The sequence below is a fragment of the Chinchilla lanigera genome, unplaced genomic scaffold (assembly GCF_000276665.1).
Source record: "Chinchilla lanigera isolate Chin_1 unplaced genomic scaffold, ChiLan1.0 scaffold00001, whole genome shotgun sequence".
NCBI lineage: Eukaryota > Metazoa > Chordata > Mammalia > Rodentia > Chinchillidae > Chinchilla > Chinchilla lanigera.
The window spans coordinates 42,724,409-42,751,170 of record NW_004955402.1 but is presented as its reverse complement, the minus strand read 5'-3'; the positions used below and the strand labels follow the sequence as shown (position 1 = coordinate 42,751,170).

General features: G+C 44.0%; 1 protein-coding gene and 1 pseudogene across 3 annotated transcripts in view; one reads left to right on the top strand and one right to left on the bottom strand.

The window, feature by feature from the left end:
* The window catches only part of Alpk2 (alpha-kinase 2), a 122,752-nt gene extending 120,586 nt beyond the window's left edge, over positions 1-2,166 (top strand). For 2 of the 3 annotated variants that reach the window (XM_005372989.2, XM_013511023.1), the window contains one exon: positions 1,391-2,166. In XM_005372989.2, the coding sequence (XP_005373046.1) occupies positions 1,391-1,637 (247 nt within the window). In that variant the 3' untranslated portion in view covers positions 1,638-2,166. The remainder of the gene's footprint in view (positions 1-1,390) is intronic. The other variant, XM_013511022.1, reaches the window with a different exon arrangement.
* The window catches only part of LOC102009783, a 73,031-nt pseudogene extending 46,700 nt beyond the window's left edge, over positions 1-26,331 (bottom strand).
* Positions 26,332-26,762: the final 431 nt, after the last annotated feature.

The window sequence follows — 26,762 nt, the reverse complement described above, 5'->3', positions numbered from 1 at the left end:
CCTCTTTTGAGGGCTGAGGGGAGGTCGGGGTTGAGAGATGTGGCAAGCTGGCAAGATTGCAAGGAGGATAAGACATTTTGTCTCATCTTTTTTTTTTTTTCAATGTCTGGACGCAAACCCAAGGCCTTATGTGTGCTAGGCAAGTGCTCTATAGCTGAGCCGCACCCCAACTCTATCGTTCTCTTCATAGCAATAAAATTTTAAGCAGGGGTGCATGACTTACGTTTTGTAGAGGTCCCTCTGGTGGCAGAATGCGTCAATGAGGAGGGATGGAGCAGGTGCCGCAGGGCTGTGTAGGTGTATGAATGTCCTGCTTCCCAGTGCTTATTTGTTAGGCACCAGCCATGTTGAGGGCAAATTCCTTCAGCAATCAAAGGAGCTCATCTTCAGTGGGGAGGACCATTGGGGCATCTCAAAATGATGTCACCCATGAGGAAGGACAAGGTTGCACATCCATTCACCCTGGCCCAGCCAAGTGCTGGAGGGGGCCCAGCACATATAGAATTTGGGGATTTTCCGACTGCTGGCAGAAAGACCTGCAGGGGACTTTTCTAGCCACAAAACAAGTGGCAATAGCCTGGTACCTATTGCCACTTCTCAGCTGGCTTGGTGGATCTTGCTCGCCTGCAGGTGAAGAAGGGGGTGTGGGGGACCTTGGTACTTGTCCATTGAAGGAGCAAACTGACTTGCCATGGTTGGGATGAGAAAGCACAGTCACTTACAGTCTGAGCATCAAATGTGCCAACTCAAAGTAACAGTCCCTGAGACTACGCCCGGGCAAGGGTCAGCATGGTCCCTCCTACAGCTGGCCGGAGACAAAGGCCTGGATTCTTCTCTTCCTCAGGACAACGAGGGATGTTACAGGAAAGAGGCGCAGGAAGAAGCCACGCAGGGCTTCCTTCTCACCTTGTATCACCTGCTTTGTTTTCTTGGGCTGGTTCCATGACCTCTCAGCCTAAACTCCTTCACTTATGAATTGAAGGGTCTACACTGAATAACTTCTTCTGTTTCTAAAGTCCTAGAATTTTTTATTCAGAACCTTTGGGTAGACTGAGCGACTTTCAGGTCACTAAGAAATCCAATTTTTGTCAAAATGATGCAGATGACTAAGAGAAATAGGGCAAAATGACTAAGAGAAGTAGGGCAATAATAGACTGGTATATTGTGACCATGGCACCTGCTGTAATCAAAGGTCTCTATGGTACATGCCAGTGGGTCTGCGTCTCCATTGGATCCACAATCTTTGTTTTCTATCTTTCCCTGACAGTTGTGATAAACCACTTGGCTATTCTTACCCCAAATTAGAACAAATATATTTTTGTGCAGTTTCTTTTGAAACTAGTGAAGTATCCTAATTTAAAACATGTTTTTCTTTCTCCCACACTTACAGGTACAAAGGATTCAAGGGCAACTGTTCCATGACGTTCATCGATCAGTTTAAAGCACTACACCAGTGTAACAAGTACTGTAAAATGCTAGGGCTGAAATCCCTTCAAAGCAACAACCAGAAACCGAAGAAGCCAAGCATTGGGAAAAGCAAAGTTCAGACAAACTCTCTAACAGTGAAGAAGCCAGAGCCTGGGGCCCCAGCAGAAAAGAAATCTAGTGTCCCTCAGAAACTAGCGACTTCCAGCTAGCAGAACACAGGCTGTGAGTGAAACTCTGAAGACACACAGAAGGAGGTAGCACAAGCCTGCAGGAGTGTGTGGCAATTCCTACTCCCTGCCGCCGGAGCCCCAAGATGCTTCTACCCTCGTCACCTGCTAGCTAAGGAAATGATCTCGGCATGGGATTGGTGACCAGACTGTGGAGACACTGCATCAGATGTCAGTGTCAAATACAGTCCCCTCTTTTGTGTACACAGCATTTCTACCAACCTCACGTCTTGTGTCTGTTTATGTATTTGCACATAGTTTTGTTGTCAAGGCCTTGGTGCTGAGCAGGGCCTGTCCACAGGCCAAATCCTGCCTGCCTCACTCCTCAGCTCACGGTCCTAGACCTACCCAGCTTTGATGTGAACACAAATCACCAACGTCAAGATCTGCACAAGTGTTGAGTACACCCCTGTTGCTTGAAGAAGCTTCTGAAGTGTGAGGCCACTTTCTACCATTGTTCACACAGTCACTTATAATTTTCTGTTTCATTAAATTCATAGTTAAACAAAAAGTGTAAGATGTATATCTCATCACAGATGACAGTTCTTTGGAATTTGCACCATGTCATATTCCCCCCAGGATTTAGTAATTTCCTAACAGGTTTACTGGAGCACGAAATATTTATATCTATGTTTTCCTCCATCCTTATAAGGTGGGCTCCATTACTTTCTGCTTTGCTCCCTAAACATGGTCTCCCTTAACCCAGGGCTGACTTTCAGTGGGTTACACCAGAGGTGGGGTGCCCAGTTCACAGGGATCCTGGACTCTTCTGCTCCACATGAGTCTCTTCACATTCCAAGCCCCTTCCTATAGATCCCTGTAGAAAATTCTGGAAAAAGCAAAAACGATGGAGGAGGATGTGTGTGCAGCCCCTCTCAGAGGGAACAGATGACCTTCACCAGGAGACTCTTGGCTTCTTCAGCTTTAAAATACTGTTCTCCTCAAGCATGGGGTTTTGATTTCTTAAAAGAAGGAACTTAGATGGGATTTTTGCTTTGAAAAGGAATTTGAAGGAGGAAATGCTTGTCAGTCACATATCATCTTTTTCAGAAAACTTGCCATTTCCAGGCTGTCCTCTCAAGTGATTCCCTGCCTTGTGGATTATTACTCTTTTCCTTAAAATGCAGCTGGTAGCTTGCTTTGTCCATAGAGATCCTACATATGTATTTATCAGTGGAATTCTGGAAAGTTCCACAACAGCGAAAAGGCACAGGGTACAGTCTGATTGAGTCTATTGTCTATCTTCTGTCTACCTATCATCTACCTACCTACCTACCTATCATCCACCTATTTGTACCATCTATCATCTAACATCTGTCTATATCTATCTGTCTATCTCACTGTCTATCTCTCTTCATCTATCAATCACCTATCTGTATGTCAATGTGGGTAAAACAAGAACAGGAGTACTTTCTTTGGTAATAATTTGTACTTATAAAAATAATATCAGCACAAATGTTAAAAAGTACAGAAAGGTATAAGATGAAAAGTCAAAGTCGTCCTGGAACCCTCTTTCCCCCTAGCTAGCTTTGAATCTTGCCCTGGAGGGACAGTTGCAGGAAAAGTATTTTGTGCTTTGTGGTCAGTCCGTATTGTGCCTGTCTTGGACAGACCTATCCCTGCCTCTCTCACAGATGCCTAGATGTTTTTCAAAGCACCCATGTTGTTTATGGTCATATGATTTCGCTTGTTTACATACATTTGGAGGCTCAGAGACGGAAGGGGCACCTGCAGCCAGGGCTGTTAAGGATGGCCTTGGTGTGGCTGTGCAGTCATCTGTCCAGCCGTCCTTTCTGTTCTGAGACAAAGCTGTTTTTCTTGCACAGTCAAATAACAGGGTGAGCAGGGAGCGGGCTTTCCTACACTGAAGTTGTGATGTCCCAGGTCTGTCTCCCCTCAGCCCAAATCCTGCCTGCCTCACTCCTCAGCAATTTTCAACAATTTTCAACACATCCACTCTGTGTTGGTTCTCCCAGTAGTCTTCCCAAGTGCACGGTGTTGAGAGGACTATCCAGAGAGCAAATGCTCAATCCAGCTGCTGAGCTAGGATGGCACAGTGGACCTAGCTGGGGCTTTTGTACCCTGCTGATGCCTGCAGGGTGGTCACATATGTCTACGCCTCCATTTCCCAAAGGGCTTGACAGCAGAGCTCGGTGAGGGGCAGATCACAAAAACAAGTGAAAGCTTCACGAAAATGGGCCTGAGTTCACAATAGCAGGTTTATGGCTAACAAGAATGGCAGAGAAACCAGGACTTCTTGCCAGTGGACATCGTGTTCTGGGGAGGTCTAGTGCTGGCTGTGGAAATGGCTAGCTTGCATTAATATTTCATGTTATCTTATTATAACAGTGCCTCCCAGCCGTGCTTCTGACAAGTCTCATAATAGCAAAGGGTTTCAATAGAATCATATTTAAAAGAATGCCAAGAAAGTAACAATTAGTTTCTAATTATAAAGTGTTCTCTGTTCTAAATATACATCCTGTTTGTTGTGTGTGTTGGGCCTTCGTTCAACTAGATCTGGATGGGAGTAATTTGCCAACTACCTGGTTCCAGCTTGTTTCCTCTCTGTGCATTCTGCTGTCTGGACATGCAGGCCAAAGGGAACAGAGCGGCATTTATCCCCCATATGGATCTGTGGCTGCCACTTGGGCTTAATTATTTTTTTTATTCAAAGAGGCACGAATACTTTTCTGTCTCTTACTATTGGATATACTTTCCACATCCTTGCTGCTTTGAGCCTGCTTCTTGTAAAAGCTGAAAAGCAAGATAAAAGCCAGTTACATCTGTATGATCACACAAGCCCTGCCTTCAGTTTTATGATGCTACAAGCAAATGTTTGCAGGCATCCGTTGTGCTCATTCCGTTTTCCATGAGAGGTCCAAATGATCCAGATAGAAAGCATCTCAGAGACTTTCTTCAAAAATCACATGTTGTTTATTTCATATCATCAACAAAGCCAGTCTGTTGGCTACCATTTCCGAGCCTAGAAGTGTCAGAAGCAATTCTATTGCAATATCCCACCTCCAGGTCTCCTTCTATCCCATAATTTCCTCTTCATGTACATCTATGAGGAAAGATAAGGTAGTGGCTTACTCTTTTCCAGTGATAAGTTGCCTATTGGCCTCACTTTAGTACTTGTATTATTACCAACATGCCGCCATAGCAAACCACCACTACTGTTGGGACTTACGCACCAGAAATGTATTGTCTCTCAGTTCTGGAGGCTGGAAGTCCTAAGTCAAAGTGTGAGCAAGCCCAGCTCCCTCTAAAAGTTGCTGCGGAGGGCTCTGTTCCAGGCCTCTCTCCTGGCTTCTGGGAGTTTGTTGGCTGGTGGCAGCACTACTTTAGCTCCATAAAATGTTTTCCCTGTGTGTGTCTGTGTTCAAAATCCCGCTTCAGATAGGAAGACCAGTCATATTGGATTAGGTCCCCACTTAACTTGAGTTATATCCGCATTTTAACTGGATAAAAGACCATCATTCCAAATAATATCATATTGGGAAGTAGAGGGAGTTAGGACTTTAACATAGGTGTTTTGAGGGAGATGATTCAACCTACAACAGTGTCCTCATCTTTCACTTCCACAACTACTTTCATATAGATTGTTGAGGCTAGATATCCAAGTGAGAGGAAGGGAAGATGGTGCCCTTGACCACTGGGTGTCCTTCCTTCCTGGCACCAAAGTGGGGGCCCAGCTCACAGAAGGGTTTCCCACTCCCCTTGGAACCCACCCTCACCTCCAATCTTTGCTCTTCTTAAACATTATCATTTAAGTGTCAGTATCATTTTTCAGAATTCTAGTGTAACTTCTCTCCTCCTCAGAAGCTAGATGGACAGCCATTGTCATTTGTAGCATAGCTGTTATCAAATCCCAGAGTCTGTGCTATATTATCCCTGTCCCAGCCTTTCCACAGTGTGACCTCAATATCTTAATAGAAAACATTGTCCTCAGAACTCTGACTGCCCATAAAATTACACCACTATACCACAATTGATTCTGTTGAAATCGAAGCTCTAAGATGCTTCTTTTATTCTTAGAACCTCCAATAATTATCCATCTGTTAGGGTTTAGGTCTAGAGGGTCTCATGTGTTCAGAGATGAGGCTTTTAGGAGATTGTGTTATGGGGGCAGTATAGCTACAAATATCTGTATTTCAATCTAAATAGAAAAATGAGTTTCATAAATCATTTTACTGTTTATTGGGGAAAACAGTACAATAAAAGATCACCTTAAATATTTCACCTATAAATTAACTGTATTTTTTTTTTTACTACTATTGGTATTTAAGAATGGAAAGAAATCATGTCATATGATGCATTTATGTAATAATTCTTTTTCAAGGTGTAGTTTCATATGTCTTTCCATACTGACTCTTTCCTTGGCCCTATGCCATAGAGCCCCCAGTCTTTAGGCAATTGAGAATTTCATAGTTTTGCTGCATGTCTCTCAAAAACTTTCTTTGAAGTATCAAGAAGCCCTCACTGCCTAAAAACGTTCCAGGAATTGCTGACGAGCCCATGTACATCATCCTCACCCTGTTTTAGATAAATGCAGCTTTGATCAGGAGCCCTTCCATCGTCCTGCTCCTCTTTTATCTCCCATCTTTCTGAAAGAGATGAATTTTGAGCAGGGCATCAAAGGAGGTGAAGTCAGCAGAGAGAAAAAAGGAAGGTAGCCCATAGGGGGAGACTCTCAAGAGCCAGGATTCAGCAGATGGAAGAGCATCCTTGGGTGACAACAAGCAAGTTTACTGGCAAAAGGAAGTGTTCCATGAGTAAGGCAAAAAGGAGAGCAGGAGGAGGACATGCTGGAACCAGGGTCTTCCCTGCCTGGGCAGGGAACTAGGTTTGTTTTCATGGGCTCCATGAGGTGTTAGAGGCTTAGTAACAGGTATGAGCTGAACTACTGGAACCTGGAGAGCATAGTCCCTGCCCAAGTGGGCCACAGATGGAAGGGTAGAGAGTAGAGCATTTTGCCACGTCGAGCATATCTGGACTACCAGGCAGGAGAGGACAGCATCACACTATGACTAGAGGGCATCAAAAGCAAGTCACAAGGAGTCAGAAAGACCCAATGCATGCACTGAACATTACATCCTCACACCCTCACCCCATATTCATATGTTGAGATCCTAACCCCTGAGCATGGTAGGGCTTTTGAGAGGTGATTAGGTCATGAGGGGGAGCCCTTATGAATGAGATTAGTGTTCTTGTAATAGAGGCCCCAGAAAGACCCCCTTGTCTCCATGATGTAAGGTTACATTGAGAAGACACAGTCTACCCTTGAGGAAATGTACCCTCACCAGACAGCAAAGCTGTTGGAGCCTTGATCTTGGACTACCTGCCACCAGACCTGTGAGAAATAAGTTCCTGTTGTTTACAAGCCACCTAGTCCATGGTGTTTTGTTATAGTGGCCTAGTTTTAGGGATGAAGATATCAAAGATGAGAAGGAGAAAGAAGATCAAAAAAGGAAGCAAAGTAGGCTGATTCCTTTTAGCATCTGGAAACTTCTTTCTTGAAGTAGGTTTCTTGGGGCTATACAGGGTAATGTTACACTTTATATCTAGATACCACCCAACCCCCAGCCTCATGCACTCGTGCTGGGCTTTTGGAAGGTGATTGGATTACAGGGTTCGTAGCTGCCTTGCTATTAGGGAGTGGGGTTTGGTTGAAGAGGTGGGTCACTGGGAGTTACTTACCTTCCTCCTCAGCTCCTCCTTTCTCTCTCTGCTTCCTGTCACATCCCATGAGCAGCTCTTCTCTGGCAGACCCTTCTACCTTGCCTCACCAGCTGTGCAAGGACTGAAACTACTGACATGTGAGTCAAAATAAACCTCTCTTCTTTTAAATGCAAGTGTTAGGTATGTTGTCCTAGCAAGGAAAAGAGTGACTAAGACCAGCAATGACTGCCTGAGTGTGACTGGGGAGCAGTTTGTGTTGGGAAAGTCCCTTAAGTTCCTGTCAGGCAGGTACATTTCAAGAGGGGGAACCACTGTTTGCAGGTAGCCCCAGACATTTATGAATATCAGCAGGCTACAGAAAATTGGACCAGTGCTTGCTTCGGCAACACATATACTAAAATTGGAACAGAAAATTGGACCTTCAGCTACTGGTTCACTTGGTGTCTCTGTGGCTTCCTAAGAGGTGGTCTTGTTTGGTCATGGTTTATGTCTGTATTTACACATCTTGCTAATTGTGCCTCATGATACGGTCTTGAAGATCAATAGCCTATTGCTTCCATGTCTGTGTTACAGGAAACCAATGAATAAAACACCTTGCTGCTCCAGACTGCAGGTTTGAATTAGATGTGGTCTTGTGTAAATCATCTCCCCTGCCTCCCAGGGACAGGCTTGAGATGAGGGAGAAGTACTGCCCACTCCCTCACCCAGGCAGAATGGACCAACATGAATCTACTGAGCCCTGCTTCCTGCCTCCTGCCCTCGGCGCCCCACCTCCTGGAACCCCAGTTTCCTACATGCTCATTTTATGCGACTGAAGAATCCTGAAAACCCCATCAAGCAAAAAGAGAAAAGAAATTTGCCATCAGTCTTATTTTAATTTCCTGGAGGAAGTAGTGGCCTGGGCTCCTTAGAAAGCTTCTCCTAGATGGTTTGAATCTTGAAGTTCCATTTGGCCTCATATCTATATGTTCTGGGCATTATCTTTGATTTTTAGGTCAGTATTTTCACAGAATAAATTTTAAAAAGAAAATATGACATTTTTCTCTGAATTACTCAAACAATCCCCTCCATTTTTTACCTTTTATTTGGTGTCTTTTCTATAAACATCCTTTCTTGGCTCTTTCCTGATCATCTAAAGATTTCTATTTCAAGATAAGATTCAAATTCCTCAGGGAACCCGTCCCCTTCAACCCACTAAGTTTGCCTTCCTCAGTCTTGTCTGGGCACGGGAATATCAAGGGACTTCAGAAGACACTGATGTGCACTCCCACCGCTGGCATTCTGAGTGAAGTTGTCTGGTGTGATGTGGACATGGGAATTTTGGACTGACTCTTCATTAGTTTTGGTGGAAGGATCTGATGTAACATACCCAGGAGACAGCACACATGGAGACCTTGCTGTATTTAAGTTGCATGTAGTTCTGGATGAAATGTACAGGAGTACCTTCCCCATCTCCATCAATCTTTCAGAGATACGATGGTATAAGTGACCAGTATAACATACACAAGACACCTGTGTGAGCACCTGTCCAAGTTATCAAAGAAGCATTCTAGGTCTAGAATCCCAGAAAAGGAAAAGAAGTATTTAGATGCAGAATTGTCCAGGGAAGAAGCTTACACTCAAGTTTATTTTCTGAATATCCAGTTCTACCCAAGTACAAGGGAAACAGTGAAATTTATACTTCAGTTCTTAAGATTGAGGCTGTGTGCTCCTTGCCAATCGAGCCTTGCTCATGGGTACAATAAGCTGCTGCTTGTATGATTTGAGGTCAGAGGACCAAAACATCTTGTCACAAAATATTTTCTCTATTCTTTGGCCACAAACCCAGAAAGTCAATTTTTTGGGTGAAAATGTTGCATCTTAAGAAACACATGTTACAGTGCAGTCAGGGCACCTGAAGGGTCACTCCATTTCTTCCTATGGGTCCCCAGAAAGCACAGTCCTTAACAGTAGTAGACAGAGATTTCAGTGAGGAAGGGGAGGTGGGTGAGGTACACTACCTCCTCCATCTCCACATTGTTTCAGATGTGAACTGTGCCATACAGGCTCAACAACAGTTCAGGAGGAGCTGACCAAGCATCTCAGGTGAACATGGAGGTGTTTGGTGAGGTTTCCAGGCCAGCACCCGAAATCCCACCTGTTGGCTCTGGGTGCCATATCTATCAGGGAATCTTCTAGGAAGGGTGTTTTTGGCGCCACACTTCAAAGATAGCAACATCCAGAGAAATATGAAAGCAAAAGATAGGATATCCAAAGAGACTCCCCAAGATACCTTTGCTGAACTCTGTTTTCCTGGGGTTCCTCTGTCACCAGCCTCCAGCAGGCCACCTCCCTCTTAGAACTCAGTGCCTCCAGCAGGTTTATTCTCTTGGCACTGGGAACGAGAAGAGAGACTCACATGTTGAGTCAGTTCACTGTTTAGTGCATTTTCTGAAATGCTTCTGAGATGTTTTATCAAATGACTTTAATCAGTTCTATTTTTATTCTTTTATCTTTATTGAATAACATCAATTGAATAGCCACCATTCATCCTCAGACAACTAAAATGCAAACTTCAGGGTTTGTATGTGTGAACACGTATATATTTATAGCATCTACAGACACACACACAATGAACGGTTCTCAAAGCATAGCATATGAGTGGGTGATCCAAAGGTCGCTCCCTGGCTATGTATGGAGCTGGCTATTCTCCCAGACTCTCAGGCATTCCTATTCTTAGTCTGTGTTGAGAGCTAGGTGGTGGGTGGCCATCTGCCCAGGGCCTGAGTTTTACCTCTCTTATCCCAACAGCAGCTCTGGAGGCTTACCTGGACTCTGAAGAAGGAGGTCATCATCACAGACTATTGAATGAGAAAGGATATGGCCATATGGCCCTTGGAAAGGGGTTCAACAAGTCTCAGGCAGAGAGGGACATTTGGATGTCTTCTCCTGGAGATTGCATGGGACTGAGTAGTCAGTGTTCATGGAAATGTCACCCCGCAGCAACCAGATAAACAACTGATATAACCCCTAAGACTAACAAACTCTCCAGAGACTGCCACATCCTCCATTGGCCCCCAGCATCCCTACACCAACTCTGCTAAGGTTGTGACACTTACCCTGGTACTCCAGGCTGTGCTCAGCCTAGGCCACCCTCTTTTTTGAGTGGGAAGAGACAACTGTTATTGGCTTCATCCCTTGATTCTGAAAAAGCTGTTGCCCTACTGAATTCTGGGAAAATTCCTCCCTATTTTTGAGTCTAAATTGTTTTGTAGCACAAATCTTCCTCAATCATTCATCCTGGAATATTCAAATAAATTTTTTTGAGAAACTGTGATAGTTGACTTTCTGTGTTAACCTACCTGGGCTATAGGATACCCATGCATCTAGTTGAACATTATATGGAGGTATGATGTGAGGAGTTTCTGGAAGAGACAAGCATTTGAGTGGGTGGGCCTAGGAAAGCAGATGGCCCTCATGGATGTGAGTGGGCCTCATGCAATCCTGTGTGGGATTGACTGGGACAAGGAGGTGGGGGAAGGTTGAATACACTCTGTCTGACTGCTGGAGCTGAGATGTTGATCTACTTTTAGTGCTCCAGTTTCTAAGGTCTGAAGCCTCATGCTTGAATCTGCACCTCTGCTTTCTGGCTCTAAGGACTTGGAACTACACCACCTGAGTCTCCAGTTTGCAGTCAGCAGTCTGTGGGACTCAGCCTCCATAACTATGTGAGCCATTGCCTTACAATTGTCCGTCTATCATCTGTCTACTCATCCTTTGTCTGTCTATTTATCTATCTATCCATCTATTTATCATCTATCAATCTCCCTCCCTCCATTTCCTTCCTAGTCGTTCTATTTCTTTCAAGAACTCTAATGTAGAAATGGGCATGCAGCTGCTTACCTAGTATTCATCCTATCTAATGTCCATTTTTCCTTTCTTCTTTAATAAGAAAACCCATGAACACAATAGCAAGGTGCTCAGTGAAAATGCTGCATTTCCCAGGCTCCTTTGCAGTGGAGATTAGTCATGTGTCACAGTTCTGGCCAATGAGATCTAAGCAAAAGTCTCTGGATGGGGCTTCAGGAGCATTCTTTAAAAATAATTGAACCAGAGAGAAGTTACCCTTTTTCTTTAATGTGTGTGTGTGTGTGTGGGCGGGGGGTTCCTTTAAGTTTTTTCTTTTTGGAAGATATCCCTAGTCATCATATTGTGGTCATGATGACTAGGTAGAGTGCACATCAAGCACAAGCCCGAACTGTTAAGGATACAGAGGGGCTCTTGCCCAGTTTTAGGCTCCCTGCCTCCTCAGTTTTTATTACAGGAGAAAAAATGAAGCTCCATTTTGTCTAAATTATGTTTGATTTTGATACACATGACACACATTTATGTAAGTGGTTTCTGTTTAAAAATAAAGTTCTCCAAGCTGTTCAAAACAGTGTGTTGCTAACATCTCCCTTTGCTATGGGATGCTTAGTCCTGGTTGTACCTCAGTATCACTTATTGTGCTTTCACTTATCCATGCCTGGGCCCTCAGGGTGTCTCTGGTCATTGGTCTAGGGCACAGCCTGACACTGGGGTTTCTAGTTGCTCTCAGTGGGCAGCCAGCACTGGGGAGACTTCAGGTTTTCTCTTCCAAGGCAGAATAATTGCTTGATGGATCCCTTCAGCCACTCCCTTAGACACTAATCATAATCACAGCAGACTAAGCTCGTAGCCCCATGGTTCTAAACCTGAGCCTGCATCTGAACCCAAGGCTGTTAGAACACAAGTTTCTTCCCAAACCACCCCGCTCCAAGTTTCTGATGTCAGGATCGGGGTTGCACTATATTACATTTCTAACCAGCTTCCTGGTGCAGTGGAGGCCACAGCTGTTGCCCACAAGGTAACTTTTATCACTAACCCCTTCTTCTGTGCCCTTTTCCTGCTCTCCCTGCCCCCTATGTCTCCAGGGCCTTTGGGTTTACCTATCGTCTCTCCACTACTGAAAGCAGAACACAAAGCGTGGTTCCTTCTAAGGGGACTCCAGGCAGCAGTGTTGTTGGATGGGGCGGTGACCAGCAACATTTTCCAGGTTCTTGTTTGTCCTGATCAATGAAGTAAGTGTTCAGTATGATTGGTGAGTGTGAATGATTTCTATTTATTTTAGGGCAAAAATAAGAAAAGGAAAAGGAGAAGAGGTGCAGGAAGAAAGAGTGCCTGGAAGGAAAAAGAGAAACTATGTCCTACAAGCAGACTGCTGCAAGAACAGGAAAGCTGTGGCTTCTTTGATAGTTGATCCAGGTGGTTCCATTTGATCTCATGCTAGAAGATTGCTATCAGGTGCCAGGTTCAGCATATTCTCCTAGCCCAAGACTGGTACCAGGTTCAGGGCTCGGCTTGATCCCATGTCAGGCTCTGGTGCTGCTACTCTGCTCCCACGGTTAATAAGTCCGCTCAGTTGTCAGATTGTGCCCAGCTGCTCCAACCACATTGCCCTGCCCTAGCCTCCTGCTACAGTGCCACCCCTGACGCTCAAACTTGCACTCTTTCCTCCTCTTTCATCTGAATAGTCTCTCCTTGCTTCCAAGTTGCTACTTTGCTATCACCTCTTCCAGGCAGTCTTATTTAAAACTCCCAGTTTATGTGTTCAAAGCCCTTCACATGTCTATCTCCTTGCACTTGTGTGCAATTACCCGGTTGTATCACTAGTCTCCTGAAGACCGGAATAGGACTCAACTCCAGTACACGGTGGTTGCCCTGCACATGATGGGCACCGTAGGAATTGCCCTGCAGAAAGGAAAGAGGACAGCTGCAGGCAGGTTGGGTCTCTGCTCTAGGGCAGGATGAACCTGAGCTCATGCAGCTGAGGCCACAGGAGGCAGAAACCTGGTGTGTCTCTTCCTTGTGAGGTTCCCTTGGGATATAAAGACTACTCTTCCATACTGGAACCTGCCTACTGTTACTCCTCCCTCAAGAACATTTCTCCTGCCCCCCAGCTTAGCTCATGTCCCTTCTCAGATTCCTCAGCTTCAAGGGGTTTCACATAACTTGCTCAGCCTCTCCTCTTAGACCTCCAAACCCATGTATTTTGCTACATGGGCTGTCATTCAATGCAGCAAGATTTGTCTTGCCAACACCTGTAGCTTCCTGTCATTGCTCCCTCTCCTTGTGAAGCTCCCAGGCAAGGAGTAGCTCCTTAGAACAGTGATTTTTCAACTGGAAAGACTTTTGACACCCATGAGACAGCTGCCAACATCTGGATTTATTTTGGGTCATCACAACTGGAAGGACATTACTGGCACTTGGTATGTAGAGGCCCGGGGTGCTGCCCCACCTCTTGTGATGCACAGGATGGCACCACTACATAGAAGTATCAGTGCAGAGTGTTGGGTGGCTCGTGACAAAACCTGGTTAGTCACTCCTTTTCCTTCAGAGGCCTCTGAATGGAGTGTGTGGGTGATGTTGTACAGTAGGACTAAGGTTTCTCCAGGGCCAAAATGATTGAGAAATCTTAAGATAATAATAATCCTAATAATAATCCTAATAATCCTAATTGTCACTGGAAGCATAGGCCCCAAGCACACTATGCTGATGCTAGCCTCTAGGAATACAAGAGGTATGGAGGACTTGTCCTTCCCTCCCTACTTAAGTATAAGAGAGCCAGAGGCTGCCTTTGGTTATGGCTGCTTGGAATGATTTTCTGCCTGAACAAGAAGATCCTACCAAAGCTGAGGAAATGGCAGGGACCATGTTTCCTTTCTGAAAGCTGCTCTTGGGTAGGACTGAGATTTCTGACGCCTTCAGGGGACCCATCAGGAACCCTGAGTCTCCACTCCCATAGTTGGGTGGCCTCACCTGCATTACTGTGAGAAATGAGCAGGCACCTTGCAAGGAACAGTCCTGCAGCACAAAGCTTATGTAACCTGGGCTTTGTGGACAGTAAGTAGCCCATTTTATGTCTTTCTGCTAGGACCTAGCAGCTGCTCCTGCCAGAAGAATCTGTGTGTCCATTTGTGCCTTCAGGAAGGTCAGCCCCACACACTCCACCCCCTGGAAGGAAGAAGGCTGTCAGCACAGCCACGGAGGGCCTCTTACTGCTCCCTGGACCCTGTGCATGCCACAAGCTTAGGTCATGGCCTTCTTTGTATCTGCCAACCTGAACCCAAGTTTTCCAGATGTGGCAGAAGAGAGGCACCTTCCAGAATGCAAGGAGATGTGAAGAATGCAGGCCTGACAAGCAAGGTCCTGGAGAGCAGAGAGCATGCTCCCAGACTAGACAGTTTGCAAACATTTGAGCAAATGGACCGCTGTCACTGAAAATCAGAACTCCTCAGCCTTCTGAGAGTTGAGGATTCTCTTGCAGTTTGGATGACAGCTCTGGACCCTGTCCCCCCGCAAAATACAGCTATGCATAAAACGGCATTGTCCATTTCAGGGGTGGGGGAAGGATCACCCCAATTCTACCTCTGGACTCAGAATTAATGCATCTGCTCCAAGGACAAGAGAAATGGCAGCATTTCAGACTGGCATGTGACATGATGAGCTCCATAGGGCAGGTATTCAGAGGATTCATGATAAGGTGTTTGGGAGGAAACAAGGTCAGTGGGTGACAGAAACAGCCTCCTCCATAACTGTAACTGAATATTGCTAAAGTGAAATCTTGATTAGCAGCAACATGATCCAGTGAGGAGGGACACAGCACTACAGATGTGCATAAAATTGTTGACTTCACCAGCCATTCATTTGGCCAATAAATATTGATTGTCAACCCACCATGCGAATGGTACTGTTCCATGAGCCGGAGACACTGTAGGGTCTGTATTCTCAAGTGCCTGACCTTGTAGTATGGGCACAGAAAAAAGACAAATCAGTAAGTCATGTCAGGTAGCAAAGGATGCTTTGATAATAAAGAAGTCTTCTCTGAAAAGACAACTTTGAAAGGAATCATGAAGGAAAAAGCGTAGCATGAGTGTATCTGAGGGAAATGGTCCAGATAATGGGAATGGCTAGTACAAAGCTCCTGAGGCAGGAGTGCATTTGCATAGTTGAGGAATTACAAGAGGGTGGTTCATACAAAGACAGGTGGTACTCTGGATTGGCCTGTGGATAGTAGGTTGCCAACCCCTGGTCCTGATGGATTAGTAAGTAGAAGTGGTCACTGTGCCTGCCCTCCTCGTGTGTCCCTCCATCCTGATGCCAGGCACCTGTGGCAGCCCTTTTCTTCTCTCCATCTCCTCCTTGCTTGTCATATTCCAGCCACGCCAGCTCACTTCCAGTTCTTCGGCTGATCAAACTCCATCCTCTTCAGAGCTGTCACATGCACTTTTGCCTTTGCCTAAGAATCCTTTCCCTATCTGTTTACCTGGAAAATGGGAAGCTCATGTTAAGACTAAAGCTTCCTGGGTGAGACTCCCTCAGACAGGCTCCCTTTGTCTTTTCCTGCCCCAACGGTTGACCGTAAGCCTGTGTCATGGCCAATAAAAGTTCTGCTGTGATGGGAACCTATGTCTTACTTGATACGATCCATTCTTAGTTCAGGAATCCGAACATCAGATACCCAGAGGGTGTAAGGCACGTGGTGTCCCATAAAGTGACAGAAAAGACACCAAAGAAGGCAGGCATGTGGAGGCCATGAAGTCACGGGGCCAAGACACCCCAGAATTAGCAAGAGATGGGCACACAGGGGTCTAGGTGAGTAGTAACTATGAGGGAGGCTGGAGGCATTTACGGCAACAGGAAGTGCAGAAGCAGAGCACCTATTCCCCATGATGGCAGAGAACCGTGTTATCCCTGCACCAGCCCCAGTCTTGGTTGCTCACGAATCCTGACCATTTACTTTCCTATGACCATTTGGGACTGTGCATGTAGTCCCTGTTCGCCTGCCCACTTGGCTCCTTATGAAAAATGCAGCCCAGCTCAGTGTCTGCCACTCTGAGAATGAGGTACCTGAGGTGATCGAAGAAAAAATTGCTTCTCCCAGACAAAATCTCCTAATATACACTCTACTTTTTTGGGTGGTGATTTGGAGCTACTTTGGACATGTGTAGTTGCCTTTGTCTTGCCCAGTGCAGAATATCATTCACTCTACTTAGCAAAAGACCTCGTATGAGATATATTAAGCTCTGCCAGAGACGTAAGAGAGGTTAGAAAAACCTCAGGAGCAGTCGTCAGAGCTCCACGAAAGGGAGTGGAAATATGGTTGCTGGCACACCTGAGTGAGGGAGATAATCTCCGACATTGTATCCAGCTGCAGTATGAAGCCAAGCAGAAAAGCAGGACCAGATGCGCTACGGGGAAAACAGGCAGCCCTAAAAAATGAGAGGCTCTAATTAGCTCTTGTCAGGGCTAAATGTAGCAGAAAAATGAAAAGGAAGAGATTGTTGTCCAGGTAGAACAAGATTAGTTCTTGTCTGGTGTATTTAATGGATCAACAGACACTCAGTAGAACAATCTCTTCCTCTCCTTCCTCTCTCTCCCTCAAGCCTTTGAAAATGCACTTTATCAAAATTAAAGCTGGATTCTGCTGTCAGGGGAAACACTAATACAATCATTTTAGAATATGGAGGTTGCAAACTGGAAATCCTCTTCACCATTAAAGTATTCAAGGCATTGCCTATAGCTAGGGGGCAGTACCTCCAGGAAAGTGTAGCCCCAGGTTCCAGCATACATGGGGCAACACAGCCCAAGCTGGAGATCAGAGCACCAGCTTTTCCTTTTCCTGGTTCCAAAAAAGAAGAAAGGTCCTGGTTGAATGAGACTTTAAGAGTATTTCTCCTTGGAGATTCTCCCTTGAGAGATTGTAATTCCTCTCATAAATGTGTGCAAACACACACACACACACACACACCCGCCCCTAGCAATTTGTTGAGTAAAACAAAGTGTGTGCTTCTTTCATTTAAAAGGTAATTTTCTTCTCCCTGGGGGGGTTTGGCTGCATTGTTGGAGGGGAAAATCCCCACCAGATAAATTCCACCTTCATAGTCCAGTTGTTCTTGGGAGGGAATTGCTGGAGAATGCTTTGGAAATTTGAAACTAACTCTGCCTGTGTCAAGGTGAAATTTCTGTGATTTACTTGCTAAGGTCGCGATGTTCTCTTTTACTATAAGGCTGCCAACAGCACCAGAAGCACTAGTCTTCGTCTCTCATTCTCATTCAGCTTTCACCTGCTGCAATGGTATTTCTTTCCATTAGGCCCCATGGCACATGCACCCGCTTCAAGATCCTACTGCTTCACGCAGTCGGTACTCATTGCCTGAATCCTTGAAACAGCTACATTCTGGGAAATCACCTCATCTTTGAATTCTCAGCGGCTAGTGACTTGCAGAATGCCTGGCACCCAGTAGGAGCACAGAGTTGATCGCTGCGTGAATGAACGAGTGACTCAGTGCTAGTTTGCTTACTCATTTTTGCATCCTATACACTGTGCTTAAATATTCCAGGTACACAATGAATTTGTGTCGCATAATTTTTTCCAGAGCACATATGGTGATCCTGCTTTCTAAATTATGCTGCCCAGACCCTTGAGAATCTCCACTGCCAGCTGCATTTCTGTGGGCTTGTGTGTGCTTTGGAAACTTTCCTTTTCCTTTAGAAAGCTTGGAAAGAAATTCAGATACAAAACAGAAGAAAGTTGATGCCCCAGCTTTTCACTTTTGCCAAGACCCAGAGGGAATCTGCCATGGTTTGCACTCAAAAAGCCTTACCCGAGGGAGTAGGCTTTTTGTGACTCGGAAGAGGCAGCACTGGAGGAAATGGCTTGGTGTTGTACATTCATTCAGCCCAGCCTGCATTGTGAACAGTCAGCTAAGATCCTACGCCACTCCCCTGGGAAATTAAAATTCTTCGCACACATAACTGCAAAGCATACTGACCCATCAATAACCCCAGCAGATCCTGGCCTACTCATTAGGCTGGAGAGTGGCACAGTAAAAGCACCATATCTTTCTATTACAGTATTGCCACTCAAGACAAAGAAAGGCCTTTCCTCCATGCCCTGTTGGCAATTAGATCACCAAAATAAACAAGAAGGAATATATTCTCAGTAGTAGCAAAAAAGGATCATAACATCAAAGACTTGGAGTTTTTTAATCTGGAAAGAAATGAAGGACATAATTCAAGTCTCCCGGCTCCCTGCCTCTGCCTCTGTGCTGGCATCTCATACAGGGAGGCAAAGCTGTGTTTAGGCATCCATCCAACTCCTAGATTGATACCAGTCAGGGAAAGGACACAGCCTCATTCTTTTTTGCATCCCTAGAGCCCAGTACAATATCTGGCACATAGTAACCACACAACACAAGTCTGTTCAGTGAATGGCTGAGGATGTCAGGGAGGGAGGGTGTAAAACTGGATCTAGCCAGATAATTCTACATACCTGTCCTTCAATTTCTTCTCCAGAACAAAAGGCAAACAGGTTTCCAACTCTAGAATTCTATTGTCTTCTCTAGGAAGTATATAAGTGGAAAGTTTTACAGTTTTAAGAAGAATTCAGAAAAACATGTGTGGATGAGCCACTGCCATGTGATAACTGTGTGATATAGGATGCTTTTCTATTTGCTCCCACCCACTACCACATGGGTGTTACTTTTATTTTTCCATTGCAGTGTTTTGCAATATTAGGCTTTCCCTGCATTATGAGTGTTCACAAGGGGAGAGTGTATATGACTCATTTCTCTTCTTTATTTATGGGCTTTCCCTCACAATCCATTAACAAAGCAGATGGGAAGCTAAAGATATTGATCAAATCGTGGTATGATTAACCAACCCAGTTTCTACCTAGACTCAGCCACGAAGCATGAGGTTTTGTGAAATAACCTGCCCAAAGAAGGATATAGGTAACACATAGAACTTTAGATTTAAGAGAACTATGAGGAGTCTTGGTTTGCCTTCTGTAGGAGGGGGCTGTGACCTGTCATCTTTGCCCTGTGTTGTATGGGTCAAATGAAACAGTGTTCATAGGAGTGACTCTTATAATACCAGACCCCTCGATCAGCGCTTGTCACTTTCTCTAAAAAAACACACATACTAAAAAGGATGTCAGTGTATAAATTATTTCAGGGGGGTCTAGATCTGCTTTTGACAGTGGACAATGCCAAAAGGGAAGAAAGGAGAGGTGGAAATGAGAAAGCAGGCAGGAATGCTCTTCCCTGTCTCCTCTGGACAGTAACTTCTCCTGACCTTGAAGCCTTTGCAGTAGATCTTAGCTGCATGGGCTGCACTCACTGGTATCTTCCAGCAAGGCACTTGGAAGCAATTTGCAAAGTTTTGGTCACTGGGTTCTGTAATAAATGAATTGGGACTATGAGAATGATCCCAAAACAGAGTGTGAGCCAATGAATGTCTATCTCTGGAAACAACACCACACATGTTTAATTTTAAAATATTTCCAGGGCCAATAACAGTGCCAGCTACATGGGGGGTCAGAGTGCACATATTTATTTGATAAATGAATGTTGATTGATTGAATAAATTTGGTTCTAATGGTTGATCCAATCCTATGAATTTGATTAAACATATCCTAGATTATCTAGCCAAGTCATAGGAGAGAAGATTTAGCCCACACACAAAACTACTAGTTACTTTAGATGCCCTCACAGAGAGACTGTGTTCCAAACCAGACCACCCAGCTGGGCCGACTGTCCCAGAAACTGCCTGGCTTTAAAATATGCACATTTGCTCTAGCAGCTCATACATGGTTTATATATAATTTTCTAATGGCAATTCATTGAAACACAAGGAAGAAGAAATTAGCATACACATTCAGTCATCAGCCTGGTAACTGGTTAAAATAAATAGAAATCAAACGTTCTGGAATTTCTGTAAGGTCAGTTAAGTCAGGGAGAAGTTGATTGTTTTTTTTTAATTGTATTTTTTTAAAAAAAGGATGACCCACGTACCTTAGCTTACCACCTATGAGGCTGAGGTTTGTAAAAACTAGATTTAGCCCAGTTTTAGTTTTCTACTTTCCTAACTATTCATTTCAATGCAATAGGCATGAGTTGAATGATTACCAGGTGCCTAACCTTGTGCTGGGTGATCTGCAGGACTCTAATCTTTTTTATTGACTTGGAGAAAATGAGAAAATTTACTGTCACCATGATATTATGATTTATATCTAATCTGGTTATCTATTCTGAGCCACGGTTCCTGGCTTATAACTCTGACCTACCACTCAGTCAGTGCTGCTCCAGGCCCAGAAGGGTGGAATGCTGCACGGAGGGGCTGAGACTCCAAACAGACAAGCCTTGCTGCGTTTTCCCACCAGGTCTATTCATTAGATAGTTCTCTTTCACCCAGTCACATTTCAGCATGGCTGTCCCTGTTTCAGTTGTATCTGTGCAGTGAAGTCTCCATAAACCCCTTGAAGGAAAGCGTTCAGAGAGCTTCTGGGTAACTGAACACAGAGAGGATCCTGGGGGTCCAGGAAACACAGAGAGGCTTCAAAGGGGTCTGAAAGCTCTGTAGCTGTCCCTGCAAACTCACCCTGGACAGCTCTTCTTTGTAACCTTCATCATCTGCTTTATAATAAGCTGTTAAATGTAAGTAAATCTTTCCCTGAGTTCTGTGAGCGCCGGAGCAAATGAGTTGAACCCAAGGAGACGATGCGGGAGCACTGATGTATAGACAGTAGGTCAGAAGCGCACAGAAACAATCTGGGGCTTGTGACTGGCATCTGAATGGGGTGCTTTCTTGAGGACTGAGCCTTTGCCCGGTGGGATGTGACAATATCTCCAGGTAGAGTGTCAGAACAGAACTAGATTAGAGGACTCCCAGGTGGAGCCTGCTGTGGAATTGTTGCTTGTGGGGGAGAAATCTTCACACATTTGGTGCCAGAAGTGATCTGTGTTGTGAGCGCACAATAGGAGAAACTGAGTTTGAGTTGTCCTTTCTTTATCATCAGAATTATCATCTATTTATCAGCAGTAGGTGAGAGGCAGGGTTCAGACATGTATAGAATTATGACCACAAGAGTATCAGACTTTATTCCAACTTACACATGATAGCGAACACCAGTACAAGATGAGCCTTCTTGCCCAGACCAAACAGATGCCAAGACTTATATCGAGCGGAAGGATTGCCTAGCAGTAGCTATTTAGTGTGATAATGGCGTTTGACAGTTTGGACACAAACACCATTGTCACACTCCACAGCTCTGCTAAGGAAAATCTGTAGCTGCAAAGGTGTTTATTTCACCTCCTCATTCCACCACTGTCACTGCCAATCATCAGGGATCCTTGCCAGCTCCACATATGTGACCTGAGCAGAGGAAAGAGCAGTCATGGATGCTGAGCATCTTGAGCAACGGAGAGAGACAGGGATTCACAGATGGAAAGCATCTGTATTCTGTTTTTGTTTTTGTTTTTCTTCCGGTACCGGGAATTGAACTCACAACCTTGCGCTTGCCAGGCAGGCGCTGTGCCGCTGAGCTAAATCCCCAGCCCCAGCATCTGTATTCTGGAACAGAAGTGTGAGTTAAAAGATCCACAGCTTTCTGCTCTTACCGCCTAACAAAGATCTCCCCCTGACAGCAGCAGAGACTACCTATGGAAATGAATTGGAAATCTGTTTCCATCAGTTTTCTAAAAGGACTGAGTGGGAAAGAATCCCGAGAGGGAATAGGTTTTAGAAAACAAATACTCAGAAGAAGAGCACATTATAAATGGGAATAACACCACTGGATAAATGGATCCACTCCAACTGTCACCTCCCCCCCATGCTTCCCATTCCGTCACCAATAAATGTGATCAGTTTTGCAGTCTAAGAATATTAAAATTATGTCCTGTGGGGATACAGTAACTAGAGATAGTCTCCTCTTGGTGGCACCTAAGAGCTAAGAGAGGAGAAAGATGGAGAGAGGAAATTTGTCAATCTTTAGTTCATAATTCCCTTTTTCTAGCAAAAAGGAAACTCTGTGAGTAAGTCTCTTCTGAATTTACTTGGGTTTCCTGTTAAAAATGATTTCCAACTGTTACACGAACCCCTGCCCATTTTCTCCAAATGCTTGGAAAAGGGAGGATTGGGGGCCAGTTTTTTTTTTTTTTCCTTCAGGATAACTGAAGTGTTAATATTTAAGCAGAGATTTGCTTTGCTGCTGTCAGGGGGAGATCTTTGTTAGGTGGTAGGAGCAGAAGGCTGTGGACCTGTTAACTAACACTGCTGTTTTTCTCAAGGAGAATGAGAAAAAAATAAAAGCGTGTTACCTAATCTTTATTTTCTCCAAATGCTTGGAGAGGGGAAGATTGGGAACAGGTTATTTTTCCTTCAGGATAACTGAAGTGTTAACATTTAACCAGAGATTTGCTGCAGCCATAAAACTGGCCTGGACTTAACACTGAAAATGAATTGTTTTGCATTTTTCAGTAAAAATGACCCTTGTTCCCGCATAGACCATGAAATCATCCTCTTCAAACTGGATTCTAGATCAGCATGCTGTGGAAATCACTGCATGGGCTTGGAATTTTGAACCCTGCTTTTTTCCCCACCCTGCTTTCCTTTTTTACTGTGTTGATTTGCTTATCTTTCACTGTACCACTGGCTTCCTGTCCTCCCTGCCTGTGGCCCTGGCTTACCTTCAGGAGATGCTGTCTTCTGTGAAGCCTAGGGAACATGCCACTTGGTCCAGTGTTAGACAAGCTCTCTGCAGGTGGAACTCTCCAAATGGAGAATGGATGTACACCCTGGAGCTCCAGCTGGCCCCCCACTACCTCAACCCTCAGCACTGCAGGTATATGGTAGAGACACAGTATGACGAACTATCCTGTTGTCCTTGCCTGTTCCTGACAAGTCAGCCAGCCTCATCCTGCTGTGTGTGTGCCTGAGGAGCCTAGAAGAGGAATCCCCACCTCCTGGTCACTCCAGGGATGCTAACCACCACCATGAGAACCGAGAAATCTCTAAACTCAACTGGGAAGGAGGAACGAGAGGCGAACCATTGACTAGAGAAAAGGGTCCTGCTAGCACACGCTTGGAGAATTCCATCCTGGGTCAAGACGTGGGGTCACTTCATTTCTCAGGGCCGCACCCATTGCTACATGTTTGCTTCAGGTTTTGAATAATCTACAAAAGACAAGAAATGGAAGAAAGTAAACAAGGAAAAAGAAAAAATAGGAAAATTTAATGCATTATAGATAAATCTTTATAAAACTCTTCCTTTCTATTTACATGGCTCATAAATGTATCTCAAGGAGAAAAGTAAAAATTTGTAAAGAGTTTACTGATAAGATTGTTCAGGATGGCATTGTTTATAAAAATAAAAATTAGAAAAATCTTAAATGTCTAACGATAGGAATGTTTATGATAACAGCATAGTCATTTAATTGATGTTGTAGCAAAATGATTTCAACTTGGAAATCTGATATTCGTTATTGAGTGAAGAAGTCATTTACCAAACAATATACACAGTATGACCCCTTTCCTGTGAAAAGTGCGTATATGCCAGAGGGGAAAACATCAAATGTTAACCATGGTTTTATCTTTGGATAGAAGATTATGATTTCATTTTTTTCTCCTTTTATGTCTCTGCATTCATTAATTTCTGCAGTACTTTAAAGATGAGAAAAATAAATAGAATTTTAAAATCATTATGCTGTTTTTTTTCTTTTTGATTCTCTAATAACAATTCCTCCTTGTAAAACACTTTTCTGAAATTTGGGGATTGGGACCTCACCCACAAATACTTTGTCACAAGCATGAAAATTAGCACTGTTGAGAGAAGGGCCTCAGGCCAAATTCTTAGCAGATTATTAGTGAAATACTTTATTGGGCAGTACAATAATTTATAGTATTATTGCACCAAGCAATAGCACATTTAATGAGTGTCAATTATTCTCTCTGCCTTGTGAACAGTATTAAACAGCATTTATCTTTGATTTCTTCCTTGATTGCAAGGGTGGTTATCGCTATCAATTGCTTTATAAGCAATTTAAACAAGTCAACAAAATGTTTTCATTTTTTACAAATGTCATTTGATAATGTATCACTAGTTTAAAAATTCAAAGTGGTTAATGCCAGGATCTACTCTTGGATTTTTTTTTTTTGTATTCACATAGCCTTTTCTTATTTCTGCAAGGTTAGAAAGTCTCAAATTTCAGTATTTCCGTATTTAGCAAGAGAGTGTGAATAGCACCAGTTAATAGCCAACAGAGGGGCTGGGGTGTAACTTAGTGGTAGAATGCTTGCCTGTCATGCAGGAGGCCCTGCCGTGGATTCCCAGTTTTTAGAAAAGAAAGGAAACCTGTAAGCTAGCTGGGAAATAATAATCCCTGTTGTTTCCCGTATAGAAGTGGAGGAGAAAGCAATGCTTAAGACAAACGTGTTGGTATTAAACTGGGTGACTTGTTTGAATGCCATCAATTTTCTATAGCTTAGAAAATACCTCAGGGGATCTTAGCTTCTCCAGCCTCTGATCTCATCCACCTAATCCTTCTACCATCGCTCTGTGTGACTTAATTCCTGAGAGTTGCCCATATGCATTTCTAACTGGCTATTAACACTAAAATACAGCACTATGCCCTCACTTTCCTTCATGGGATGGGATCTCTCACCATTTCTACCTGCTGTGATCAATTCTGAGTGCAGGTTCCCCACTGAACCTGTAAGGAAAAATAAGCTGTACTGGGTTTGCTGCTCTTTGAATGCCGTGCCTTTTCTTTCCTAAGTGGGAAAGAAAGTTCATTAAGAAGGAAGCCTTAGGGAGCTTAACTTGCCAGCAAATCCATCACCCCTTAAGTATTCTCCATGCTCCATAGCTCCCAGTAAGACACATTAGACTCCTAAGTATCGGGGACATTACAACTTCTTATTCCTCCCCAGGTCGGTGCTCAGCCTGTCTTTGTTATAATATTTTGTTCTCCGGGTCTAAGAATACTTAGGGGCAAGCCCCCATCAGGTCAAGCAGAGAGTGTTTTACAGCCTAGGAAGAATCACTTTGATGTAAAATTAACTCATCCATACCACAAATGATTTCTCAAGAAACAAACAAAACAGAACAAAACATTGCTCTCTTATTCTAAATCTACATTTACTGTCATACAAAATAGATGTGTTAAATGCATCGGTTTGATTCTTTTAGACTTGTATAGTCTAGATAAAGACCAAAAATGCGTACCATACTTCCAAGTCTTGTCATTTTGAAAACACAGGGAACTTTTAAAATAGAATGTTCTTGACAACAGGCACAAAGCAGCATTTCTATTTTTATTGAGATCCATCTGATGGTGGAATCTGGAAAGCTCCTTATTCATGTATCTATTATCTATGTTTATCACCAACCTGGGGTAAAGGAGGGATTATCAGGCAAATTCTCAGCCAAGATAGCACTTTGAAGGATTTTTTTTTTTTTTTTAATTTTTTTTTTAGAGAGAATTGCTGAGGCTTAGGGATTCCTAGGGACGGGTTTTATTTTTTGTGCAGGTGGCCAGCTGAGGGAAGAGACTTTTGTAGACACATGCAAAAAGAACTATTCTCATGCTGGCATTTTAGAAGTAAAAGAACAAAACAGTACATTTTCTCCATGCATTTACCCTGAAGCACAAGGAAGGGGAATATTCTTGGTCAAATAAGCCTAATTCACTTAGTCATTTGGGTAGAAGTCTGATTAAAGGCCTTAGTGTTATTAACAAATTAGGCCACTGTAAAATAGGAAGCAGCTTACTGTACTGCCATTCCAAGGAGAGAAATAAAAGTCCACATCATTTGTGTACCTGCAAATTTTTCATAGCCTCACTCTTTCCCTTCATAGGGATCAGAGGAAACTGAGAAAATCTCCAGTATTCCTCAGGCTTTCTGAAGAAAGTGAATAATCACAGCAGGAAAATGCAAGTAAGATGTGCTCAACACTTGGTGTTGTTCAAGGCCCAAGTCGGCAGCTTACCCTCATCCCATAGAGCCAGTGGAGAACAGCCTGCCTCAGCCAGGGGAGCGGGATGGCCCAGGGCAGACAGGCACTTACCTCGGTCAGCGCTTGTCTTCTCTCAGCCCCAGACCCCTCCTCTGGCTGGCAGGATGGTGTGTAGGGTGAGAGCCCTGAGCATCTGTGGCTTTTAGGCTTTTCACCTCTCCCTTTATGGGATCCAGGGTTTAAAAGTAAACAGTTTTTTCTGTTTCTGATAAGTCACATTAAATTATCGATTGTGGGAGAAGGGAGGGCATGACCTTAGTCCACTAAGTCAGCATCACCTTTGGTCAAACACTAAGCAGGACTGAACGCCCAGCGTTCCCCACTCTGCTTTGTGTGTCACCACCAGCAGACAGACATGGAGGCCGAAGGAGTAAGGTGGGCTGCTGCCCCTGGAGAACACACTTTCCTCTCAGAAACCCAATTTAAACTTGTTTAGCTCTTTCCTCACAAGAAGATCCCAGTTAATAAACAAAATAACATTGTCAATCCCTCGGTTCCTAGAACAGAAGAGTCACCTGAAACCATGAAATATCTCCTTGACTTACCATACTTCAAGCTCTTGACCAATA